The sequence below is a fragment of the Pholis gunnellus genome (genome assembly GCF_910591455.1).
Source record: "Pholis gunnellus genome assembly, chromosome: 6".
Taxonomy (NCBI): domain Eukaryota; kingdom Metazoa; phylum Chordata; class Actinopteri; order Perciformes; family Pholidae; genus Pholis; species Pholis gunnellus.
Window position 1 is genome coordinate 15785636 of NC_136532.1, and position 26262 is coordinate 15811897.

Genomic DNA, 26262 nt, shown 5'->3' on the forward strand with positions numbered 1-26262 from the left:
TGCAGCTCAACCACAGTTAGGTTGGAGTTTCGGGTGTGTAACTTCTTACCACTAATGTTGCCTTCAACCGCCAGCCTCAAGCAGAGATTAAGAGCAGGCTACAGAGGTCTGGTCAACTAACTATATCCACACTCTTACATTTATTTAATTTGCAAACTTGTTGTCTCAAGCGCCAACCAACGTTGACTCAAGTGACAAGACCGGTAAACATGCATTGATGTTTCCCTTTAAGCCTGAACCGTCGACTGCCATGTGTGTTTGTACTGATACAATCACATTGAGTAGCCTACCTCTTTGTAAATTATTAATTAAACTTATCTATTTTTGAAATGTCTTTTTTCACATGTTTTTTTGCCAGATTTAAAAAAATGTTTAATTAACTTCATGAAGCTGGTACAATTCTCTATATTGTTATTGTCAAGAGATATCATTAAAAGACCTTAATTAAAAGTCTTTTAATACTTTCTCTGATTTAAATACACACAGTGCTTGTAGAATCAGTTCATTGCTTTTTCTTTTTCTTCATGGGATTGACAACAACAATATAGAATATAACCAGACTTATTCTATCCATAAATACACAGTAATGTAGTTGTATTTCCACTATTCTGTCCTAATTCATTTTCTTTTTATTGTAAGTTTAGAAAATAAAAAATAAAACAATTTCTTAATAAGTTTTACTATACACAAAGCGCCACAAACCACCCCATTTACATTGTTGTTTTAACGACCATGAAAAAAGAACAACGGCTCTTCACTGTCTCTTGGACTGTAAAGCAGCTATTGTGTACAAGAAAACATCCTGTGTTTCCATGGCAATATTTGATTATTATTCTTGTTTGTGTGGGACTATATTACATATTATGTGAGAGCCACTAGTATGTATGTAACATGTATCCGTTTGAGTGCTTATAAAATGACAATTATGTTTATTAAAATTTAAATTACATATGTAGGTGATGTTTCTTTCCAAATGTTCATACAATTATTGTAAATAATCACACAGATACAAAGAATGTGGTGAAATATTTAGTGTCTTTATTTAAAATAAAACCACATTTTGCTCAGCGTCACTTCCTTCAAAGGTTTTACATGGACTGTAGTAGTATTGTCAGGTCAACAGACATCAGGCTGTACATTCGGCACATTCTTTGAGCTCTCACTCCGGTACAAGAAGAGCGGTGGCCGACAACCGTCCATCCGGCAAATCAGACACGCAACCCATTGAAACGTTTTGAAGGCACAGGTCTGTACACTCTCAAGATTAATATTGCTATAGTTGCTGACAAAAGATAGAATAATATCGTCATATAAAGGCATAGATGTTCATTTATTAGTGTAGTTCAAATACAAAGAAAAGGCTGGTTGGTTATTACTGATATTGAGTCGATTACACTCTGATTATTCATCTTTGGTTTTCACTCAACAAATACAACACAAAGACCACAGTGATCAAAACCTCACATTATTATTAGAAGAGTTTGATTCTGCTCTATTACTTGCATAATATTTTAAACAATGTACACAGGCTTCATTACAATCACATGAAAGAAAAACCGATAAACCCGCTGCCGTGCAATTCAATCTACGCACACTACATAGCAGCTTGCTATTATTTATTGCTGGTTTTCTAAATAACACCTGTTTGAAGCAAAAATAGGCACAATATGTTTTTAAGGACGACCAGCTGACATTCACCTGTGGTGAGTTAAACGATGCAGGAATGTTTTTAAATGAATAACTAATAAAATATATGCAAGTCAAAAGGTTCAACAAAGAAAACACAAAATAAGAATTCAGTGGTAAAAGTCAATGTGCCCTTGTTATACAAACAAACTTAATCTTGAATTTGGATGGTTGTTTAAGGTTATGTATATCATCATTCATTGCACAGAAATACGTTAGACAAAGCCCAGCATTAAGAGTTAAAAAGGCCAGATAATAATCTTTGAAAAAAACATTGTTAGTATATCAAATAAAGCTCCACCCAAGTTTGATCAAGTATGGTATATATTAGTAAGAACGTTGAATAGATTTTCATGTAACAATTCTTTTTAAAGCAAATTCCAGTACCATAGTGTGAAAACAAATACATTCATTTGCGCATATAAAGATGTTTGACTTGCTTGTTATTAAAGATGCACCGACACCGATGCTGATATCAGATATCGGACCGATACCGACTCAGCTGGATCTGGTATCTGGTACCATTCTTTAAATAAATAAAATAAACTACATGTATATCTATGTGTTCATCTGTTACATTTTGTAACAAATACATAACAAAGTTAGGAAAGCAATGTTTAAGTCAAACCTGATTGAATGATCCCCGTCACTTCCTCCCAGTGAGGCATACAGCTTATTCCTTTAACACTGGTATCCGATCGGTACTCGCTATCGGCTGACACCCAAAGCCCAGGTATCAGAATCGGTACTGAAAAAGTTGGATCTGTGCATCCCAACTAGTTATGAAGTGTTATTAAAATGTACAGCATTCTCAAACAAACAAATTTGACTCTGAAACTAAGAAAGTGCATAATGCTCCGAGACCCTCATCGAGATCTCTCGGCACACAGCGACAACAGTACAAACGCACAACAAACATAACGGTGTCCTGAAGTGGGACTCTGTTCTGCCAGCAGCCGTTACCTCACGGTTTGTCAGAGTTGAGCGATTGCAGGATGCCGGGCTGCTCGTCTATGACGCGTACCAGCAGGTTGTCGATGTACTCCTCGAGCTCCACAATCTTGGACTCCTTCTTGGACAGGTCGCTCTGCTGCCTCACCACCATTGTGATCAACTCTTCCTGTGTCAGCTGAGTGAAAGGACCACTATCCACCGCGTTCGCCACCTGAAGGGAATGAGGAGCAGTGGATTCAGTAGAAGCATCGATTTAATACATATTGAACTGTTAAGGGATGTATTTGTTATGCCATTTGCACTGTAAAAACATAAAACTAATTCACATCACATGGTCAAAGCTTTTAGCCGCAGCATGTTGCTGAGGAATTAACCTTCCAGGTCAATATTAACAATATTTTCAAAATCGACTGACACAATATTTCAGACGAAAACATTTTTTTTTTGTTAAGCTGCCTGTTGTTAATATTTGAAATTCATGGATAATTTCCAAGTACTGACTCAAAAAAGGTTGGCTCGTAGATGTGAGTAATGTAGATTATGTAACAGAGTGAAATGAGAGTTTATGTATTGTGTCCCTCCTGTGAGGCGCTACGTCAACAGATCGGTTGATTTTTTTGGTCCCAGTTTGTCATGAATGTCAACAGAACAGTACCTGAACCTTCCGTGGTGTGCTCTCACGGACCTTCATCTCTCTCACAGCAGTGGTGCTGATTGGATGCTGGCTCTCTGAGCTCATGGGCTTCACAGGATGAGGCCTGTAAAGAAAGCACATCAATTATTGTAACGCCCTCAAGAGGATTACCGCAAGTAAGTACAATAATATACACAGAAACATCAGGGAAAAAAAAAAAAACTCTTTCATTTTCCACATCATGCCATACTGATCCGTGTGCAATATTCAGAATTAAACTAAAAAAATGAATTAGTTGCCTCGAAACCACAAGCTTTTGAAATAGTCTCACCTAAGGCCAATCCCAACACCTGATCTGCTTCCCCATACAACAGCAGAAAGCCAGATGCCATATGCAAAGTCTAGATAAAACAGTCCACAAATGCATTCTTTGTAAATTGCCCGTTCAATCTCACCTGCGTGGAGTTAAGGCTAGCCCACCTTCATTGCTATTCTGAGCACTGACAGGCTGAACATCCGAGGGTGAGACCCTCGCCGGCAAAGCTGCCTTTCCCCCAGACAAACCTCCTGCCGGAGATGCTGGTTCCACTTCCTGCATGACTACATTGAGGGGTTCCGAGGAAGTCAACGTAGAGCGAAAAGGTTCAGCTCCAAACTGATCTTCGCTCCCATAAAATTCATTTGGTGTTCTTCCAACAGCTGGAGGCTTCGGTGTGACAGACCCATCCCTGACACCTCTTGCGGAGAGGACTTGATTAGCTGTGGTCGGTTCTTCTTTATGTGCGGGCTCTTGTCGAGACTTGGAAGTCTTATTATCCAAGTGAGTTGTGGATGGAAGACTTTGTTTTTGTCTCGGTGAATTCTTTCTTTGGAAAACCGGACTGACCTGATTTGAATCTTCATCTTTCTTCTTGCTGGGTTTGTTTGAATCGCTGCCATTAAAATCAGCAAATAAATCTGTCTGTTTCTCTCGACTAAAAATGTTATCAAGATCGCCCGGGGTCATTCCCCGATCTTCAACTTTCTGCTCTCTTTGTACACTGCCGGTAGAAAGGGGATCTACTTCCTGGTTCGGCTTCAGCTCTGCCCATGGGTCTTTGGAGAGGAGCTCAGTGCTGGGGAATGGGTCAAACTCTGCCTGCCTGCCTCTTGTGACCACGCTGCTCATGCCTGAACTAGATTTAGTTGGGTTGTTACTGTTCGTGTGTTTGACTGAGACCAGTGGTGTCACAGGAAAGTCTTCTTGCTGTACTGGTTCTTTGACACTAGGCCTCTGTCTGGGTTTGGCTGTGGGTGCCTGTGTATTCACAGTGACTGGCACTTCTTTTTTACCATCTTGTGTTGTCTCCAAGTGGCTACCTGATCTGGGTGCATGTGTTGCTCCAGGAGATGGTCGTAACGCCCTCCTTGCTGCATCGCTGGACATCTCTGAGACTCTTTCTCTGCTTGTGTTTGCAGGTCCTGAGACTGCGGGCAGGTTTGGCCTCGTGAGAGATTGGTTGGCAGTATTCCGGCTCTGTGTTTGACTGTAATCTGCTTCTAATCGAGGCTCTGGAGGTGTGACTGATTTAGGGGGAGCTGGGGCTGCTGCTTTTTTTAACGACGTGGGTTTGGTCGGCTGAGAATGTGTTTGGTATTGCCTCATAGCGGGACTCTCCTGTGGGACTGAAAACCCAGCACTGGGTTCATTCTCCTCTGGGCCGTCCACACTCATCTCTGCAAAGTCCGTGTGTTTCTGATTGACCTCAGCGATTATATGGTCCCATCGGGCGTGCCCTTGCACTCCGTGTCTCTTTTGAGGAAATAGGGTGTCATAATCGGGAAGTGGTACAGACATATTTCTGCCTGGCTGTGGTTCATCTTTCTCTACATATGCAGGGTTTGTGATCTCTCTGACGGGAGCGGTATTTCCTCCATTTTGGGCCCCATGTGTTGTGCTCAAGCGTGGCACGAGGGCTCTTCTTTTCTTGTCCGCCATGAGTGAAGATCGCACAAATCCTGTGGACAAATCCTCTGTGCTGCCACGGGGAGAACCAGACGGGCTTTGACTTATGTTCGGCGGAGCCAGGGAGGAGTGGAGACTGGAGAAAGTATCGGGGGAGTCAGACGGGACACTAGAGAGGGTGGATTCAGAGGTGGCTGGGGAAGGACACGGCTGACTGGGGACTGTTTGGCAGTCAGCGGGCTCAGACTCCAGAGATTGAGTATATCTGCCAAGGAGTGAAAACAAGGCCTACAGGTCAGTGTGACCATCACAATAACTAAATTCATATCCACCAATGTACAACCCATCACCAATCCCATGGCAAAAAAACCAATTCAATTCCCATCTACAGCCACACATCATTTATCCCTTAGACAGTTCAATATTTAGTCTTCACTACTTTCCCAAATGCTGCCACACAATTGTTCATAAAAAGGGTCCACTGTTCAATCTTAGTGGCCAACCTACAGACAGAACTTCTAATAGTCACGTGTCTTCACGTTCCGGTTTCTGAATTTCTTTGGCTGACCAATATGGAAAGACTACAACGTGACATTTCTGCTTCAAGAGGATTCCACTAAGATTATACTAGGTATTCCAACATGTAACAAAACATCACAAATATAAAAACACACGCAACTTTAAATGCCCAAGGCTATCTGTCATCTAGCAAACATTTTTGAAAACAAGGACTACTGTTGCATCAGTGACAATAGAAAGAACAAGCCCCTTACCATCATGACTCAAGAATAAAAGATCCAGTCCAAAAAACAACTATAAAGAAACCGCAGACGTCGACAAGGAAAGTAACACGGCAACACAAGTCACTCCTTATGAGCTCTGGGAAGTCTACAACCTGTTCCACAAAAACCTGACGAGCACAAGCCACACCCAGATTCTCCTCTGCACTGAGGGCAAACTGGTCAAACTGGTCCACCAACCGTTGGACAGAATTCAGAGTTTTGGTCATTCAAGACAGACACGAGGTTGAGTCTACATAGACAACCCGGAAACTTGTGGAAATCTCCAGTTTAAGTGTTGACAGAGATGGTGGAAGGTGAACATGTGACACACGTGTGTTGGTTTTCTTCAAAAACATTTCTAATTGACATGCGTCTATTACTCGAGCATGGATAACAAAGACGAGAAAAAACATTATTGACATGTACACACATGCTGCTTTTGTTTTTTAATGATCGTGACGGTGAATGCAGAGGAACAGTGTCGTTCCTGAGTTTTATTATCTTCTGCATCGCTCGCCAGGTGATGTGGTGGTTCACTCTTACACGGACATCTTTAGCTTTTAAAACTGATTCTGCTGCTGAATCAGTTCGACATGTTGGATATATCCTTCAAACACACATTGTAGACCCTTCTGTCTGCTTCTCTCTGAAATAGCTTTTTAAATTTGTCAAGAAATTAGGTCAAATTTAGTTGTGCAGTTAGTGACAGTTAGTGACAGTGACGAGCTGTGTGGTAGCGGAGAGCCTGACGGAGTAGCAGCAGGGGGCGGGGCAAGGGGCTGTTAGTGTTTTTTGGTTGTATAAAAGCACATACCAACAAAAATATAGTATAGTATGTGCAGTCCTATTGATGGTGGTATTCAAATTCTAGTCCCTACAAGCAACCAACAGCAACCCCAGGGTCATAACACTGACACAACAGTTACAGTTATTACATTAGTGCAGAGCAACTTCAGGAGAAGGCCTACCTGGGTTTGACTGCAGACACTTTAGCAGTACGGTTGAGGAAGCCAATGGCAGACGGGGTCTGTGGCTTGTTGCTGGATTTCTGATGATCAGCTGGACTTTCATTGCCAATATCAATGTCCTCAAACATGCTGGAGGAGGGCTGGGAGATCGGTTTGTCAGGATCTCCTGGATTGCTGCTAGGAGCTGTTGTGGGAAGCTCCTCTTTTTTCTCCTCCTTCTTCCTGGTAATTCCGAACAGAGACGACAGCCTGTCGCTCATGGAGGCCTCCTCCTGTTGTTTCAGCTCCTCGGATCTGCGTCGCTCCTCCTCCAGCCTCTGGTGTTCTGCCGCTTCCTCTTCCTGTTTCTTCCTCCTCGCCTCATCTTCAAGGAAGCGTCTCTTCCTCTCCTGTTCCTCTTGGTGTCTGCGCTCCTCTTCCTCCAGCCTCTTGGCCTCCGCTGTGTGCCTCTCCTCTGCCTGCCTTCTCTCCTCCTCCTCCGGATGGCGCTGTTGCTCCAGAACAGGCACACTTCTAGGGGAATCTACACAGACTTCTGAGGTGTATTTGCGGACATCCTCTACGGATCCTTGGCCTGAGCTGTTCAGACTGAGAGTGGATCCACTGTGGGGATCCGTCTCCTCTGCGTACACATGGTTGCCATTGATGCACGCGTTGTTCAGGTCACTGTTGCTCTGCTTGGAGCGACCCAGAAGGGAGAAAGGACCCATAGAGTGCTTGCTGTCAGAGCTGCCTGTTCGCTTGTGTCCCAGGAATTTGAATTTCTTTTTAACTGTGGGGAGGAGAGACAAGGAAGTATGTTTACATTGTTGACACGCAAAACACCATTATTTAACTTGCACTGCGCTGCAGAGGGAAGACAGAGCTGTCGACATACAGAGTATAGAAAGGTTAGGTTACCATCAGGAGAGTCCACATTGAGGCCAGATGAGCGGCTGCCACTGAGAGAGGAATTCTTCTCTGGAAGAGTCCCCAGCGTAGACATGGACTGTGAGACGTTACGATGCAAGTTTGATTTGGGCGCAAAGAGGGTTTTGAGTTTGGATTTCTTTTTCACTCCTTGGGACTGATTGAGTGACTGTGCGTCGGCCTCTCCCTCGCTGTCTGTGAAGCCTTTGCTGACGGAGGGAACGATCGCTGAAGCAGAGTCGGAGAAGCCATCCTTCTTCTTCCCGCGGACTTTGTCCTTCAGCTTGGAGATGCGGGAGCGCGGTTTGTCCTGCATAGAAAGGTCCATCATGCTAGCTGACATGTTGTTTCTCATGAATTGGATATCTAGCAGCACCTCGCCTCGCGCCTTGTCCTCTTTTCCACTCTTGTCCACCAGCTTGAACCAACTGCAAACGACAGAAAGAAGGAATCAGATGTTAAAGATGGAGTTTTTGCAAGAACGTTGGGGTTTTTCAGTGAACAAATAAGCTTTTTACATTTTAAACGTTATAAACATCTTGTTTTATTACACTGCTATATAGTCTATTATAACGGTCTATAAACTTACAACTTATCCGGTCATTCAGCCTCACATTCAACATTTCAGACTTTTCTTCAATACAAGAAAAAAACATGGCAAAATAGGGATACATGTCCACTTCAGACAGATCACTACCTCAGTATCAAGATAAATACTTCATGGTTCTGAAAATAGTATGAAACGAGTTGATATAATAATAATAATAATAATAATAATAATAATAATAATAATAATAATAATAATAATAATAATAATACTTCAGTTGCAAATGAGACCGTGGTAAAGAACTGTTTCTGATGCAGTTTTTCGCTACGTAAAATGAAACGTATAATTAGTAATTGTATTTATGTATCAAGCAGAAATATAAAACAGTCACTTTTTCTGGATCTCAACTGTGATGATTTACTCCTTTATTTGGAGCTTTTTGTATTTTTTTGGTGGTATATAGATTAAAAAGTTAATTATTAGGTGCTTAACTGAAAACATAATGAATTGATTTATAAATATTCTTAAAAGAATAATAATAACAATCTTAAATTGAAGGCTTATTTATCCCCTTTTGCTCAACCAACAACAACACCGCAGTAGAGGAGGAACAATTAATGGATAAATGGTTAAACAATTAGTCAATAAACTTAAGTGGCAACAATTCCGATAACTGTTTAATCGACTAAGTCATTTAACAAGCAAACATACTTCTGACTGCTCTACAGTATATTGTTTTCATTTAAATATCTTTGGGTATTGCTCTGTTGGTTGGACAAAAGAAAGACCGCTGTGGCCTTTGGGAACTTTCACAATTTTCCGTAATTCTATAAACTAAACAATTTATCGATAAATCTGGAAAAAAGTAGAGTAAGCATGAGAAAATGGCTCAATTTGGTTGTAAATAGTAAAAACTACAGTTTTGAAGCCAGGGTTTGATAGCCTGTTATAATAGAATGTATGACTTTATACTGCAATGGCCGGATCAAAGATGTAGGTTTCAGTGGGAACATTTGTGTCCTGAAGGAGATGAGTGTCTGTAATTTGAATATGCAGTTTATTATAGACTTATATTAGGAGCTTAGGTTCAACTTCCAGAATTAGAAAAAAAATCTAAAAGTAAAAAATATCCCTAGTGAGGCACAAGGGTTAAAAAACAACATAATGGGAATAATCTACTGGTTCTTAATAGCTCGGACTTCAAATGTGTGTCTCTTTAGACCTGAGACCGACAGGCGTCATTAACGTGTGTACAGCTTGTTCCTGCTCCTGTTGGGAGCAACATGCCAACCACAGATAAAGCCTGACAATCACAGCTTTGTCCGGGGTCACCCCTCATGTGCTCTCTGTTGCACACAATCAGCACTTATTGATGGCGAGGGAAAGGTAGGAGTGTTCTGGAGAACTCGTTCTAAAAGCACGCAATTAGTGCCATTACACACCGACACTTGTACAATTGAAGCCTTGCCCTTGCTATTATTAGATGTAATAGTGTAGCAGAACCGCCCATTATAGTAAGCCTTTAAACTCTGCTCCACAGCAGAACCCTCCAACTGGGTGACTTACAGGTTTTTTTTTTTTTACAATTAGTAACAGACTAGTTCCCTTTTTAGGTAGGTAGCATTAGAAAATATGTCACGATTGTCTTTATTTCTTTGGCTTAATCTAAGATTCCACTGCATCAAAAAACTAAAGTAATTCCAGTAATGTAATACAAACTGTACATTAATATACATATTTGTATAGGATAGCTACAAAAGCAGAAACACAACTGAGACAATCAACCCTGTCTTCTGCATTTGGCCACAAGTTTTGCCAATTTGGCCCTCTTTTGCATGAGAGATCCATCACTGACAATCTTCTGCAGACATGTCCAGACATCCATCATCCACTCATCGTATCATTATAGGCTGCTGGTCATAAACCTACCACCTCCATGAGGTTGAGGAATGCAGAGTATGGACTGTAAACAACTCTGTGACTGTAAAAAGAATGATCACATCATCCCGCACAATGTACAGCTCTGGATCCTGCCTCACTGCAGCGTTTGTTTTAGTGTCATGCACTGTTAGCAGACATCCAGGCAGAGTCTTCAGTCAGGAAACAAGCACGGGAGTGAACCAACATTCCTCAAAACACTTTCAAACACGCAGGGAGGTGCTGCGCAGTACGTAATGTATTGAAAGTCACACTGAGCCTAATTCAAACACATCTCCCACCCTAGACCAAGCATGCCAAGTCAAACAATCGCTAACCAGGTCGAACCACAAGCACAAAGAGATCACACTTCCTCAGGCCAATCAAGAGGCTATTCGTGTCCCGTCGACGTCTATTACGGCAGTATGGAGACAATGAATTATTAAAGCTATTAACAGACGGTCAGGGTGTATATCTTCTGTTGTTTGCATAGAAATGCAGGGCTGTACCCGATACACGTCCTCACCAGTCCTGCTGGACAGGTTCCTCGGTTAATTGTCAAGGGCACTTCTCTTTTCATGTCTAATGATTAACAGCAGAGACTGTATTTAAACCAGAGTGGAGTCAGTCTATGAAGTACAGAGGTGTCACTGCTGTAAAATATAGATTCCCCCAAAACATCTGTTTAACACTCACCGACACCTCACACTAACATTTCATTTTAAAGTTTTTTTTAAGGATCGGGTAATAACATCACATCTTTAAAATCAGCTATAGACTAACGTATAAGATCATATAGTTTTAATTCTCTGATGGTGATTCTCATGTTTGGTGGATAAAAAAAGAAAATCCGGATGAGAGATATTTTTAGCTCTGCTCTGCTCTTTGTTTACTAAATAAATATTGTGGCTCATGTGTCTGAACAGAAATAATAACCTGAACCTGTCCAACAACTGTCCAATACGTAACTCAACAGACACATACATTGGTTGAAGGAGAATTAATCTACTTGATAAAAATGTATTCATTTTTTTGTCTCTAAACTGTAAGAATTTGCTGCTTTTTGTTAAGTAATTGTAAACTGAATATCTTTGGGTTTTGGACGATGGTGTTGGATGAAATAAGTGATTTGTAGATGTTAACTTGGGTTTAAGGAAATTGTGACAGAAATGTTATGGACCAAACAAATGAGTGATAGAGGAAATAAGCCCTTGATTGATCAATATTGTAATTAATAGTTAGCTGCAGCCATAAAAAAAAAAAAAGATCTGTTCCTGGTCACACTTTATGAAAATAATACAGACTCAAAACAAAACTTTTAAACCGCTTCACACCAAACCTGAATGTCTTAACGGCTGATCATTTGTGACATTAAATGACACCTTTTCTCATACAACCTCAGACATAGTGGCACTGTATAACCTATTTTCTTCTCGAATACACTGTATTGTGTTTAGAGGCAACGGCAAAGCTCCCTTTCAGCTGGATAACAAAGTCCTCGATGTCACACCCTTTATCAGCAGGACAGTAATCCAACACCACGCGCGTCAAGGCGAAGACACACATCCAATACCCGGCATACTGGATCTTAAAGGAGACAGAGGGGACCGAGCCAAGCAGGCAGAGTGAAGGAGTTCAGGACAGCTCATGGAATGACCTTTGCCATTAAAGTGCCTGAAACTTACTGAGCAAACACAAGATAACGTTTCAGATATGACGGTACAATAACCAAGTGAATGACGTCACACTAGTATCAAAGCTGCCCGAAGTAGAGCAGCCTCACTCAGTCTTTACGAAAAGGTCACATTTAAAACTCAAGAGTCTATATGTTAAACCAGCTCTATCTTTAAAAAAATACTCTGACGTAAAAGGGTGCGTGTATCCACATTTAACACCGATTCAGTGTTTGTTTTTGATTCCTGTCACACCCATGCTACGCCAAACCATGTGTCATCGTGCCAAATATCTGGGTGTGAGCAGACGCATTTGTTAGTTAGTAAAGCTACTAAACAAGCCCAGAGGAATGTGCAAGATTAACAGCAGCAATGTGAGATGCCAGCTGGCTATGAAGTAAAAATCTCAGCCAAAGATTTAAAGTTAATTCATCGGAGGGAAAAGACAGAGGAAAGGGCTGAGATGAGAATAATCTTGGACTGTTTGCCCACAATCCTCACTGATAACAGGAAGAAGAGGGTCCACCACGTTGTTATCATTTAAGGTTAATTCTGTTTTTCGTGGCTGGTTTAAATGTTCTGTATTTGAACTAAAAGGTGTCAACAAAAGACTGCATCGTTCATTTGTGTCTCTACTTGTCCCTCAAGTTACACTTGGCTTGATTAGATGGATAGATAATTCACTGCTGCGTTTCACACTTTATGCATACGTGCAGTTAGATATTCCAACATTAACAACAAGATACATTTGCTGAATCATTCACAAGGTTTGGCAGTAATTGTTTTGAGCTGTATAACCCCTGAGGAGCAGAGAGTGTGGTCAAATGAAGCTCAATAAAGACCCAGGGATATGGTGTGGTCAGGGACCAACTTAATGTTTGTTTACCACCCATTTCATTTCAGACTCAGACCCACACACACTCAGACTGTGGACTACTTTCGTTCTGTAAAGTTTTCAGAGACCTTCTGTGGTGATGCTGCACTGTAAACAAACTGGAACTAAGGTTGAAGCTGAATTTAGAGAAGACAATAAAGGGGGAAACAACTCTTTGTTTGCATGAACTAGTGGAAACCTAGTAATAAACAAAGGGGAAAAAACACACCTAACACGAAATGAGTTCTCAGCCTTTTGTGGATCCATTTTAAGGAACATGCAATAGTGTGAAACAGGTTAGGCCCACACATCAGGAGTCACTCACTCTGTCTTTTTGCCGGGGTTGTTGTCATGCAGTTCCAGTAAGTTCACCACAGCTTGACCCAGAAACTTGTCGAGCCCCACCTGAGCCCGGTGCATCGCTATGATGTACAGCGTGCAGCGGTCCCCGTTGGCCGTGTGGAAGAGCGGCAGGTCAAACGAAGCCTCTTCTTTCCACAGCGGGTCGACACATTTCTCAGACACGGAGGTAGAAAACTTGTCTTTGGCCACCTGGATGATGGCGTAGGCGTCGTTGGTGCCATTTTTGCCCTTGGCACGCAGGTTCCGAGCCTGGTGCACCGTTACGTGGACACTCGTAGGGAACCACTGCTGGCTCTGGTCGGCCAGAGACATCTTCGAAAGCCTGCTACGCTTTTACCAAAAGTTAATCCGAGTTGTCTTTATTAGAGTTTACTACTGCGGGCCGTTGGCTAACCTCCTGCTGAACTCCTGTCTACCTCCGCCGTCCTCTGCAGCTGTTGGTTTAGGTTACCAGGCTTCACTTCGGTTCAGGAAGCTCAGGTTGCCGTCGTAACGTTACCTCTTCGTAACGACACTAAGTCAACGAGTGTTGGTCAACACTAGGTTGACCAACTTAACGTTAGCACCGACCAACTAGGGAAATTACTGCGATGCGACTAATTTCTTTAAGAGGCTTTTCATAAAAACAGTTTCCTTGTTTTGCCTCCGCAGTGTAAAACACTTCACTTCCCTGATGTTAAGAGTTCCCGCCCATACTCTTCATTGTGCTGCCTGATTGGCTAATATTTCAGTCCGTTTTGTAACTCCGTCAGTGATTGGACAGCGGCGGAGGAGGTCGTTGAGACGTCGCTGGCCCTTAAATGGGCCACTGATCAGTTTATTCTAGCAAAAAAGACTTTAACAGGACAACAAATTACACTGCAGTTAGTTCAGTGATACTGATTTAGCACTTAAAAGGATGGAGGATAGCCCAAATGGCCAGACAAATGTATGGGGCTTCTTGAAAAATATTACTGAAGTAAAGCCAGATTTGAAAACTATATCCTGTGTAGGAAATTACAAAAAGTATACACATCTTCTTTTTCTTTTATGAGGATTGTTTTGGTTCACCAGAGCTGGTAAGAGGATAGTGTTGTTTGCAGAAGATGCAGGAACAGTATGTTCAGGTTATTATGACTGATGCAATTATGTCAGATGGCGTAACCCATGAATGCATCCAGTCATCCAGAACGAAGCAGGATGATATCACTTTATTTTTTGTCTCTCACCGACATCTTAGTATCCACATCTTGATGTGTCCACCGGGCTTTCATCAAGATGGTAACGAGCAAATTGATTTAGAGGAATATTCCTTTAGTAGTTGATCATTACTGGGGCTGAAGTTAAGGCAAAAATATTGAACATTTGCATTGTTGTTTACTGTAGGCTTGTGCAATATGAAAAAATGTAGCCTCCTCCACTGACTCAATGTTTTAGTAGAATAACATTCAGTTATAGATAGAATATATACTAAAAGCAGATGTTCACAGAGATGAGAGTAATGACACCAGATGCATTAAGTACCTGAACACAATGACATCAAAATATATACTGAATCATGAACAAGACAAGTCTATCTCAATGTTTATCTTTGTCAACGTTAGGTTCAGTACAAGTCACTGTCACGTGGAATAGATGATCATTTTCATGTGTACATCCTGAACACATTCTGATCGGCGCTGATCAAAAAGCACACACCTCACACAGAATATATGCTCAACAGACTGACCACTGACACCCGACAGTAACAACAAACAGAATGTAAATCTCTGGATTTCATGAAGACTTCCTCACGAAGAACAAAGGGAAAAAACAGTGACAATGAGCTGCATTTAGAAACACTATTTCCTGTTCATGTAATTTCCTGAATTGCAAGTGTATACAATTGACTAATAAGCAGAAGTATGGCCAAGGGGCATTTGTAAGTCTACTCAAATGTGAAGGCAACATTCTGATTTACTTTATTCAAAAAGCTTATGATCGGCATGCTGTGATGTTTTTTTGGTCAGGCCTCTGATGCGTGAAAAGTATTTTGTGGATACTCATTGAGACATTTTTAATACCAACACCTCTGAATAAATAATAGTGTGACGGATTACTGTTATGTCAGTATGGGTTTGACACACTTGTCTTTGAAAAACCTGCGAGATGTGTCAGACTTGCAAGGCTGACACATCTCAGATCCCTGACAATTACTTGAAACGTTTCTCTGCCGCCCAAGAGGGGGCAGTCATTCCTGCATTAGACCAGAAAATGACTTCTGCTGGAAGTGAAAATTGAATCAAGTGACTGGGTAGAAAAAAAGCCAATTATTTTCCCCTCTGGTTTTTATTCCTTCTGAATGCATTAGATAAGGGGAGCTGTGTCAATGCTGATGGGAGCTTAGCAAAAAATAAAAGAAACACTTTTAGCATATATTCAAAAGTCTCAATAGCTTTTTTAATTCACTCACAGATTCTGTACAGCCACAGTCATGCAATTGCCCTCCTATTGCCTATGCATACATACATTCGCACACACACACACACACACGCACACACATGCACACACACACACACACACACACACACACACACACACACACACACACACACACACACACACATACACAGAACATATAAAAGCATGTATGAACCCACACAAACAATTACTTGAAGCAAACAAAAGGGTGAAAAGTTGTCCACAGATTAAATGCATATAGCTGTACTTTGGAACTGGATCATCTTGCACTCCATTTCATGCTATAGTTGATATGCATAGAAAAATCACAACTAAAACAGTAAAGCTTTCATTAGACATCCAAAATCAACATCATATGCCGATTCCAGAGATATCTTGTAATTTGTGAAATGATTAAAAAGAAATGAGTATCTTATCTTTGAGAATGACAGTAAAAAACATGCCTCATTTTTTTTTACCATTTCACAGCAAACTCTTTCAATGCTACAGAGGCAAAAAGTACCAGTTTAGCGTCCTGGATGCCTTAATGATTTTATATCTTAAATTATATAATTATTATAATCAAGAGACCGTTAAAAACATAACCCAATCATTTTAGTCCATTACGGCCATGCATAGAAGTTCACATATAAGTATAGGTTAAACTGTGGTTTCACTTTTCCACAAACCACTCTTCATTCCAACGGAGCTCTGGGATTGGTCTGTGCCACTCATGTCCTGTTCCAGCTCGAGCACTGTCTTTTTGAGGGTGCCATTCGGGGCAGCGGCCCCAGGCACAGTGGTGGTGACACTGTTCAAAGGGTAGGAGCAGCGCTTAGTGTCTCGCTCCAGCTTCAAATTGTCTCTGCTGGCGCATCGTCTCTGAGCGCCGTGCATGGCTGCTCTGCTGGCCATAGAAGGCAGCAGGGGGAAGGGTTTGCGACTCCCGCTGCTGCCTCCATCGCTTCCCTCTGAGGGGCTGGTCGGCACTGACTGTCCAGGGCGTTTCCCGTTGGTAAGCGGGCTGGCCTGGTTCTCCGAAAGGCTATGGTGGATGCTGCCATTCTCACTCGTGGCCTGTTTGTGAGCAACATGTGAAGAACTGAGGTGCTCTAAACCATTGGGTCCTAATGCTCCCAGGCTGCCCCCACCACTAGCAGTCCTTAGAGCTTTGAGACGATAGTGACCTCTGCCCTCACTCCGATGGTGATACTGGCTGCTTCCTTGTTTAGTTCTGCTAATCACTTTTCTTCTCTGGGGATGTACTGGGGCTGCAGAGTTAATAATGGGCAGAACATTGTTTGTTGGCTTGGTGGTGTTATCAGCACTGGTGCTGGTGTTGTTGCCCACAGGGGCACGTGAAGTGTTGTTTGGACTGTCTTGTGCCACCTGCAACAGGTTGGTGAGCTTGAAGGGCCCGGGGCCCACGCTGCTGATTCCACTTGGCGTGGATGATGACCGCGCTGATGAGGAGTTATGAGAGTCAACTGGTGGATGGCAGTTGATGAAAAGTTGCGATCCCTGCTCAGAGGTCTGCACTCCACTCCCGGTCGTGCAGGTGTGCGTGTAAGTAGACATGGGATGGGAGCGGCGGTAGCCTGGGCAACATGCCATCCATGAGGCCTGCACATCCAGACGTCGAAAGCAGTGGTGCACCACCAGAAACACCCCCAGAACCGTGGCAGCCATCCCATAGAGACAGCTAAACAACAAGCTAGTGTGCCCTGTCAGCCACATTGCCATGGCTCCACAACACCACAGCACCACAAACAGGAAATGGGTTGACACCAGCACCAAGAACTGTGTCTTCAGCGAGTACTGGTCCTCCGGCACGACGACAGGGTTCATAGGTCCCACCGCTGAGTCTGTGGAGAGGAGGCTAGTGCTTCCTGCCAGTGCAGGCTGGCTTTCAGTCACAGGAGTGGATAGGGTGGTTCCTGTGCATTCTTTGGCCACACGGTGCCTCAGGCGAAACACAGTGCACAGGAAATAGATCCAGGTCACCAACACCACTAGGCCAGCAGGGACAAAGAAAGACCCCAGACTGGGGCGCCACACCAGCCAGCAGCTGCAAGAGGCAGAAAAAGAGTCAGGAGGGTCAATGCAAAACAAGGACACGTCTGTGTGTACACAGAATTATTCACTTCAGCACCAAAACAACACAAAGTAAAGGGCCAAATGGTTCAAGAATAAAAAAAGAGAAGCACTTACTAAAGGCTGTTGTCGCCGTAGTTGTTGACATTGACAGCTGCAGTGATCCCACAAATGATAAGAGGAACTCCACCAGCTATCAAATAGAACCTTGAATAATAGAGACAAATATATCAAACACAAGTTCCCAGCTGCAGTTTGAGAAATAAGAGCAGTTATTGTTTGTGCCACAGGATGCTATGTGACCTTTGGCTGTTACAATGTTTTTAAATTGTGCATGTCATTTTCCTTTTTCTGTTTTTATGTCTCTCTGGTTGTCTATAATCTGAACAGAGCTGTGTGATCCTTCTCTCTCATAGTGGGCAGAGTGTTACAAGGGTCAGGATAGGCTCCAGAAGCCTGTGATTTATTGCAGCCTGATCCCGTGTGACTGAGTGGGCAACAAAGGGGTAGCGGGAGGGTCAGTGAGGTCAGTGTATGATCGCAGCTTCAGGATCACAGGGGGAGGAGGAATAGAAGGGGATATTTGAAAAGACAGTGCACCCCTGAATCATCCTGCTCAGATTTATGACGACCCCTCTGCTTCTGTTATGTTGGTTTCATACATTCCTCCCCTCCCCCACTCTGAGTTCATACTGGCTTATAGCTTTTTTTTTGCCTGACAGCAATACTCTGTTATGTCACTCCAAGGTTTTTCTCAAAAACAGAGGGACTTTAGTTGTTGGGCACAATGACCCACTTTGATGGTGCACAGTTTGGGTGGCCCTGCAAAAGCCCTACCGCATCTGTCTAAAACATAAACCATATTGACAGCAAACAACAATCTCACAGTGCAAGAAGTGGGTGAAGGTGAGTTGCGGCTTGCTCACTGACCTGAGCATAGGTCGCTGAGTAGGTGGAGCAGGAGACTCTCCCTCCGGCTCCCGTGGTATTCTCCACAGAGCCTCTTTGTAAATGACCCTGGCACTGACTCCAATCCACAGCAGGGTCGACAGCGAGGAGTAGTGCAGGGCGATGCCCACCTGTCACATTTCACAGTCAGGTAAGACATCAAGCTTAAAAACACGCCACTAGTGAAAATGAGGGGACTGTATAAATGCATTACTTACTGCTTGACAAACCACTGGGTAGCTAGTCAGGCTTATGCCTCCTGCGTAAATGGCTGTTGTCATGGCGATGTGAAAGCAGGTATTCAGTAACGTGTGCCAGCTTTTTCTTGATATGTGAATAGAACTGCAGGGACACAGAGCTAAGTAATCAGGAAAAGACGCAAATAAGAAATAGCAGCATAAAGTCATTTTCAGCATGAACTGCAGTACCTGTGGTGTAGTATGTGTGTGATGATGATGGTGAAGAGGCAGAGGAGCAGCACTGCAGTGCAGGCATAGACCACAGGGTGGAGCACCCTTACAGAGATGGGTGTGGAGTTGGGGAAGTCAGGCACCTCCTAGAAAACAAATCACAAGCAAGTACAATGAAAGCCTGATTCAGCCCTGTTGATCCTGGATGAATGATACAGTAAATACTCATGGCTACCATACCTGCAGCACAGCATAGTTGCTAAGCAGAGAGCAGCGCATCGTGGAGGTGCTGCTGTCGCTGTGGACCAGCTGACAGCCCTCCTGGCTCCAGCTTCCTTGTTTATCCAGAGACCCCAGGCTCCACTGGGCGGCCACAGCATCAGTGCCAGGAGACAAGTGGCGCAGCGACACCCAGATGGGCTCTGAGTGGTTCCTCCTGCTGCAGCCGTCTGTCACAGAAAGGGGGGAAATTTAACTGAGATATCAGTCACAGATACTTTTATATTTTTAGATATTAGTCAATCTGAGATGTCCAGTCTATGTTCCCTCAGCTCAACAAAATAAGCTGAGAGGCTTTCTCACCTAGGCCAACAAATATGACAGGAGTGTTGACGCTACGTCGGCGAGAGTGTTCCCCAGTGTTGCTTGAGTTCCCGGAGAGAGGGAAAAAGCTGCCGGTTCTGAAGGCTACAAACTGCAGCTTACAGTCCGCAGGAGCATCAGGAGGAAACAGAGTAGCTGGGAGAGTCACAGAGGCCAGGGCTACTGAATTCTGAAGAAACAAAACACATTTTCATGCTTAAATCCACCAGTACACCTTGATAACTTGATAAAGCAGATACGATAGGTTAATTATGGCACAGTATGCAGTAATAGTAGCTACGAGTGGACACAAGAATGGGTATTCCCACCTTACCTTTAGGGGAAAATTGTTGAGGGAGGTGTTATGGGAGCCGGTGCTGCAGCGAAAACGAAGCGGCTGCTCATGAGTGGACTCTGACGTGTCCATTCCCAGGCTGCCCGTTAAGTCCCCGAGACGCTGATAAGCAGTGCAGGTCATGCCAGTAAAGTAGGCTGGTCGAATGAAGTGGGCCTCCATCACAATGTTTCTAGACACCTGCACGCATCAAATATAAATGGTAAAGATTGTTTCCATATATTGTCATGTCCTTAAGTCATCCAGACAATATAATACAGTTTGCTTGTATAATTTCTGCACATTCCATTGTTTAGCTGTATTACATGGCAAAATCATGATGAAAATGTATGTATTACTCCCAATTTTAATAAACTACACATAGTACATCTATTTCCTGTTGTTACAATGAACTATAAAACATATTCAGTAAGATTCTCTAGAAGCTGAATGAACTTGCTCTCTTAAAAAAAAGGAGAAGTTTGTGATGAGATGAATTTTCTTTTACAAAATGTAGGATGATAGTCCCTACCATGGAGAAGTCCTGAGCATGACTGTGTAGCTGAGGCCAGGCCAATGTCTCTAGAGAGTAGACTATGGAGCTGCAGGCTCTCTTCTCTCTCTGGGAAAGAGCGAGGATCTGGTCGTCCACCTGCATCACGTTGCTACCCATCTCGACCAACACCTCTGACAACTGGAACACGCACACAGAAATGTTATGATAAAAGGATAGTAATGTAATACACGCATACTTGTATAACGCTCTTTTAAATATGGAATGCAATCTTTCTCACCTCTCGCAGCTGTTTGACATAATCCATAAACTTCTCCATCATTTGCGCCACATACAACACATCCACAGAGTCAGTGAAGCCTGCAGCCTCCAGGGTGTACGTGCGCACCTGATGAGCCAAAGTGACAGCATTGGATGCATTGATGGGTCTCTGTGAAGAAAGAGCAAAAAAAGGGCAAGGTTAAATATATAGTGTTTACTGAACAGGAAGCATGTAATATAGTAAACCTAAGAGCTACTGACCAGGATGAAGGTATGCAAGACACGGGTGATGCCATTAGTGTAGTGACAGTCTGAATAGTCAGCCTCCTGCCAGTTTCCAGAGCGGTCACAATGTCTGGAGGCTTTTTTCTGTTCAATACCTCCCTCCATAGACAGGGAGGGGTAACGCAGCTGCAGGCAGTACTGATGTGAGGTGATGCCTGCCAGAGTTCTGGGCCACCTGGGGATTAAAACCATAGAAGAGTAAGACCACTGGATCTTTACGCATGTACTAATAATTACTGTAAGTGTAACTAACCTGAACTCCCCACGGTTGTTGACAACTTTATCCTCTGGACAGAAGGAGGCACTGTTCTCCAGCACCAGTATTTCAACACTGCGAGACGTATTTCCCCGCCCAGTAGAAACCACACACTCCCACTCTCCCTTGGCCTCCACATGTACGTTGAATAGAATAAGCTCACTGGATAAAGAGGATAGAGACAGCTCATTATAACACATTATCGCCATATGCTCCATTGTGTGTCTGAACTTGTTAAACATTCATAATTTTAAGTTCATCAGATCATTCAAATTAGCATAGAGGACGAAAGAGAGCAGTCTGATTGCTTGAGCAACTCAAGTTCCTGTACCTGGTGATGAAGGTGCAGTCGTGCAGCACACTGTCCTCCAGCTGGTAACCCATCTCTGGGTCAGAGGTCACCAGCTGACCATTGTGACGCCAATGTAAGGTGGTGATCTTGTCCACCAAGGCGGCGGTGCAATGGAAGGGCAGCCGATCGCCTTTGAAGACCACCTGACGCTGGGACGGCAGCAGCGACAGGGTGTGCAGCTCCAGAGGACCGTCTGAGCAACATAGTGAGAAAAGATGGAGATACGACCGTTACACATCATCCCTCTGAATTATTTCTGCTGCTCTCTCATTACCCAATCTCAGCTAAATGTTTCAACAGAAACCATTACAAGTCTGCTGTTCTGGAGCAGATTTGATGCAGACAGCACCAATTCCGAAATGCAACCCTCAGGATTAGTTGTCAACACGGCACACTGATACTTTCAATAATGTGTCCCTGCTGAGCTGCTGGGATTCATTTGTTTCAATCCAATTTGGTGTAGTAATCCTTAAAAATACAGAGACGATCTTTTGCACTGATATGAGTCTACTGGCATTGTTATTCACAAGCCAATGTTCTCTGAAACAAAGCGGTGAACTGCCTCATTCAAATGCCTCGTTCTAGCCAGGCTCTCACCACAGCTCAGCTGACTTTCCCTTAGTCCACGCAGGGGCTTTCCCCTCAGGCTCCTGGGATAGGCACACAGGGTTTCGTCCCCCAGCCGGGCTGAACTGCTGCGAAAGAATCCTGGGACCCAACGCAACCCGCAGTCACATGACAGGTAGTCTGAGTTGAAGTTCCTGGAGAGAGAAGTGATGGTCATTTGTCATTATTGTCACTCTACCTGGCTCAGACACATTGTTATCTCTTCAGTATAGGATCAACATAACATACCTGTGCTTTACAAAATCAATACTTAAAGGCTTGATGCATATTTGTCAAGTGACAACAAATGTTGAATTACAGCCACCCCAGCACTACTTCTGTTACATTTCACAGATTTGTTGTCTTTTTGCTCTGAAATTAATTGACTGTTTTATGCAATAACTGGCATTACCATATATTAAAATCAACCAAAAGTTTGTTCAGATCTGAAATGTTTATAGACAGACTTATCCTCTACTTTATGGTTGTCTGGGAAATATGTGCATTTCATCTACGCATAATACATAAAATATCCAAACTCTTTTTTTCTTCAGACTTGAAGCCGTAGTGAAAAAAAACCCCTAGGCAAAAATAAATATTACATTTAAAATCAAGAATATTTATTGTTTCAGTCATATATGGAATGGTGTGCTGTGAGAGTGAATTTGTTGTGGTTTTAATGCCGACATTGTCTAATACTCACACGAGCTTGAGGGACGGCAGCTCCTGAAACACACCCGGGTCCATGGTCGATACGATGTTGCCAGAGAGGTTCCTAGCAGTACACAAAACTAGATATGAACTCCGTAGCTTCCACACAACGCAGAAAGTACAAATATTTTCATCGGATCCGTCTCTTACAGTTTAGTGAGATTGGTTAACCCCTGGAACATGTCTGCAGTCAGGCAGCCAATGCGGTTGTTGGATAGGTCGCTAAAAGTGAGAAAAGACAAAGGAATGTTTTGGTTATTTTTGAATCAGGAGGACTCGTCACAGTCACAGATTGTGATAGCTTGACTCTTTCAATGCCCATGTTGTTTTTGTGATATCAGATCAAACGCTACATATCCGACATAGAAGGTAAGACCGCGCAGGACCTCCTTCCTGGTCTTGTTTATAATAAAATAAATTGTGATTTTCCACAGTTAGAAAGTTAAACTTGAGCATGCACACGCTCTCTTATCTCTACTCCATGGGACCCAGTAAAGGTTTATCACTGATGGGGTAAAAGCAGGGCCCCTGTCCTGCCATCCACCTCTGAGTGTGATGTATAGCCACAGCCAGAGAGGGATCTGCTCTGTTGCACCTCTGACACTACCCAGTAGAGAGCTGTCCAGAGCATGTGTTTATCTCCCCCTGTTTGTTTTGAAAAGCTCCAGACCTTGCAGGGAAAACACAAGTAGGGGGAGGAGGGAAGGGGAGTCACGCGGTGCAGCCCAGACGACCAGCTCCGACCCACGCCACAACCAGGCCTCTGTGTCCAAAGACGCAGTGAGCGAGCAGCCGTCCTATCACTTCCAATGCGTGTTCCAACGTGTGAGGAGAAGCGGCGTGGCCCTGACGTTTCCACCGTGGCGGACGCGACACACTAGAGACGACATTGCAGGGGCCCCGCAAGGATCGGCAGAAACACTTAGTGAAGGAGGCCCTTATTGTCACACTAACACCAGGAGCTCAATATAACACATGACATCTGCCATGAGCTGCCAAAACAGTGTCTTAAGATGTGAGGGGATATGTGGGCCTGTCTCCTTCAACAACTACTGTTAAATGGTGCTCGTATGATTACAAAAAATCTAAAAATATGCAAAATTTCAAAGAACGTGTTTGAAATCTCTGTTAATATGTTGCTGCACTGAACCAGAATCACGTGAATGTCTACTTACAGTTTCCGAAGCTCAGAGAGACCCTGGAAGGCTCCAGGCATGATGGTGCTGATTAGGTTGTGCTTGAGGTCTCTGAGGAGAGAGAAAATATTAGGTTGATGAGAAAATGCATCTCAGGATAATGATGATATGTCTAAATACATTTTTACATTTTGAGAGATAGCATGTTTGCTTCGTCTTCCTACCAGCACATCTACAGCTCACTAATTAACATCTGATATTTTGTTTGTTTAGTCCGTTCAAAAAGCTATTAGCCATTTTGTTACCTTTGAACAGGGCCAGGCTAGAAGTTTCCCCTTGTTTCCAGTCTTAATGCTAAGCTAAGTTAACCCCCTGCCGGCTGTAGCTTCAAATTGAACACAGAGAGAGAGAGAGAGAGAGAGAGAGAGAGAGAGAGAGAGAGAGAGAGAGAGAGAGAGAGAGAGAGAGAGAGAGAGAGAGTGTAGTATCGATCTAACTCTCAGCAAGAAGGCAAATTGAGTTGCAGTATTTACCAAAAAGTTCTTTTAACACTGAGACTTCAAGACAAGGCTTCTCTAAGTTTAAGGGGAGTGTGGAGACACATTTCCTAAACCTGGCTCCTCCAGTGGGACACAGCTGGGTATTTCTGCACACAGATAGGAAATCTTATCCCTTCAGCCACCTGGGCTTGAAGCTAGCAAGATGCAGGTACTCGACAAAATAAGATATTAGCCTGATCTAAAATTGCTAGTCATTATTCTTCTTGTTTAAAAGACTTGTTGTGACAACGTTGGCCATTGCAAACCATGAATATTAATTTCTTGACCTGCCTTCGAAGATCGAATTTAATACTATCTGCTGCAGTTTTCTCCGCCCTCTTCCCATTCAGCACCCACACCCATGTGTTTAACTATTCAGCCTGATGCCCATCGCCATCAGCTAACCTGCATTACATTTTGAATCCAAGACGTTTTCTTTTATTGGCCAGGAGGGAATAGCGAGGTTAAAACAGGTCAGGAGACGGATGTTTATCGGCAGGACATAGCGATCCGTGTTCCTACAGCATAAAAAAAAGCCTGCTCCCATTGGACCGGTCAGAGAAGAGGATTTCCTTCCAGGAGCTCAAAAAAATAAACGCCGTAGCTGCATTTTTGTCTAATTCCCTTTAACCCAAGAAGCCACTGTGGTAGGCAAGACCTCAGGGGACTTTCTGGTCCTTTTTCCCACCAAAATGATCTGTCACTGCTGCTCTCGACCACGCTGCCTCACACCAAGTAGAACCTCAGGCATCTCTTAACCATTGTCTTGTCAGCGTTCCATGAGATGAGCTATTTTGATCAAACTAGGGCAAGAAAAATGTTTTAGAAAATGGCTTCCAGTAAATAATTATACTGTGCAGCATGGCTGTGAGAGAGTCAGAGATCAGGGGTTTTGCTGTTGGTCCACACACTTGCTGAGCCATCGCTCATATCTGGATTATAGATGGGAGACAGGTTATAATGATGGAGCAAAGCTACACCAAAAGGCTGAGTTCTGCTGTGTTTGTCTCAAAGCAGAGCGCCTTGGACAGCTCAGCCCAGCTCTGTGAGTGCATGCCTGTGTGTGTGTGTGTGTGTGTGTGTGTGTGTGTGGGCCTGTCATAATGTATGTGGTAGTCTTTGTGTGCGTTCCGCTCTGAATGTACAGTTTCTGCATGTCAGTAGCTGTATAGGATTTGTTGACCAGAGAACAATACTGCAGTTTCCAGTCTGTGTGTCCCGGGGCTCATTAGTGCAGCGATGAAAGACGAGGCACTGCCCACTATTTCCTCTCACTGATGACTGTCTCTTCCTCCCTGTCTGTCCTTTTCACACTCATACACACACATGCTTTTTGTGTGTAACACTGACCTCCATGTATACTGTAAAGGGATTAAGACAATCCTACAAGTAAGCAAGAACACATGAACCCCAAATCCTGATTCGGTTACTAGATAACAATCTCACTTTCATGTCTAAAAAGACTCAAATGTGCTTATTGGAACTAAGCATGTTTCTCTTATCATATTATCTATTGGTGATATCATGTAATCAAACGCTGCTAATTCCACTGTCAAATAAGTTA

The 26262-nt window shown here is 43.2% G+C and overlaps 2 protein-coding genes across 3 annotated transcripts in view; both read right to left on the minus strand.

Annotated features, from left to right (window-relative positions):
* Positions 1 to 1016: 1016 nt before the first annotated feature.
* On the minus strand, positions 1017 to 13890 carry rab11fip1a (RAB11 family interacting protein 1 (class I) a). Of its 2 annotated transcripts, XM_079160844.1 has the most exons (6): positions 13215 to 13890; positions 7870 to 8306; positions 6970 to 7741; positions 3730 to 5484; positions 3296 to 3398; positions 1017 to 2851 (listed from the first exon to the last, which is right to left on the minus strand). In XM_079160844.1, the coding sequence occupies exons 1-6, from the start codon at positions 13562 to 13564 to the stop codon at positions 2651 to 2653; spliced, it is 3618 nt and encodes a 1205-aa protein (XP_079016970.1). In that variant the 5' UTR covers positions 13565 to 13890; the 3' UTR covers positions 1017 to 2650. The 2 variants fall into 2 exon arrangements, with proteins under 2 accessions (XP_079016970.1, XP_079016971.1); XM_079160845.1 differs by lacking the exon at positions 3730 to 5484.
* Positions 13891 to 15423: 1533 nt separating this feature from the next.
* adgra2 (adhesion G protein-coupled receptor A2) overlaps positions 15424 to 26262 on the minus strand; it is a gene marked incomplete at its 5' end in the record, with an annotated part of 34746 nt that continues 23907 nt past the window's right edge. The window contains 17 exons of the mRNA XM_079161818.1: positions 15424 to 17738; positions 17882 to 17971; positions 18695 to 18843; positions 18931 to 19054; positions 19141 to 19268; positions 19363 to 19571; positions 19705 to 19894; positions 20039 to 20239; positions 20571 to 20732; positions 20833 to 20982; positions 21075 to 21273; positions 21352 to 21516; positions 21686 to 21899; positions 22304 to 22467; positions 23016 to 23087; positions 23174 to 23245; positions 24199 to 24270. Coding sequence (XP_079017944.1) covers positions 16331 to 17738; positions 17882 to 17971; positions 18695 to 18843; positions 18931 to 19054; positions 19141 to 19268; positions 19363 to 19571; positions 19705 to 19894; positions 20039 to 20239; positions 20571 to 20732; positions 20833 to 20982; positions 21075 to 21273; positions 21352 to 21516; positions 21686 to 21899; positions 22304 to 22467; positions 23016 to 23087; positions 23174 to 23245; positions 24199 to 24270 — 3769 coding nt within the window. The 3' untranslated portion in view covers positions 15424 to 16330. The remainder of the gene's footprint in view (positions 17739 to 17881; positions 17972 to 18694; positions 18844 to 18930; positions 19055 to 19140; positions 19269 to 19362; positions 19572 to 19704; positions 19895 to 20038; positions 20240 to 20570; positions 20733 to 20832; positions 20983 to 21074; positions 21274 to 21351; positions 21517 to 21685; positions 21900 to 22303; positions 22468 to 23015; positions 23088 to 23173; positions 23246 to 24198; positions 24271 to 26262) is intronic.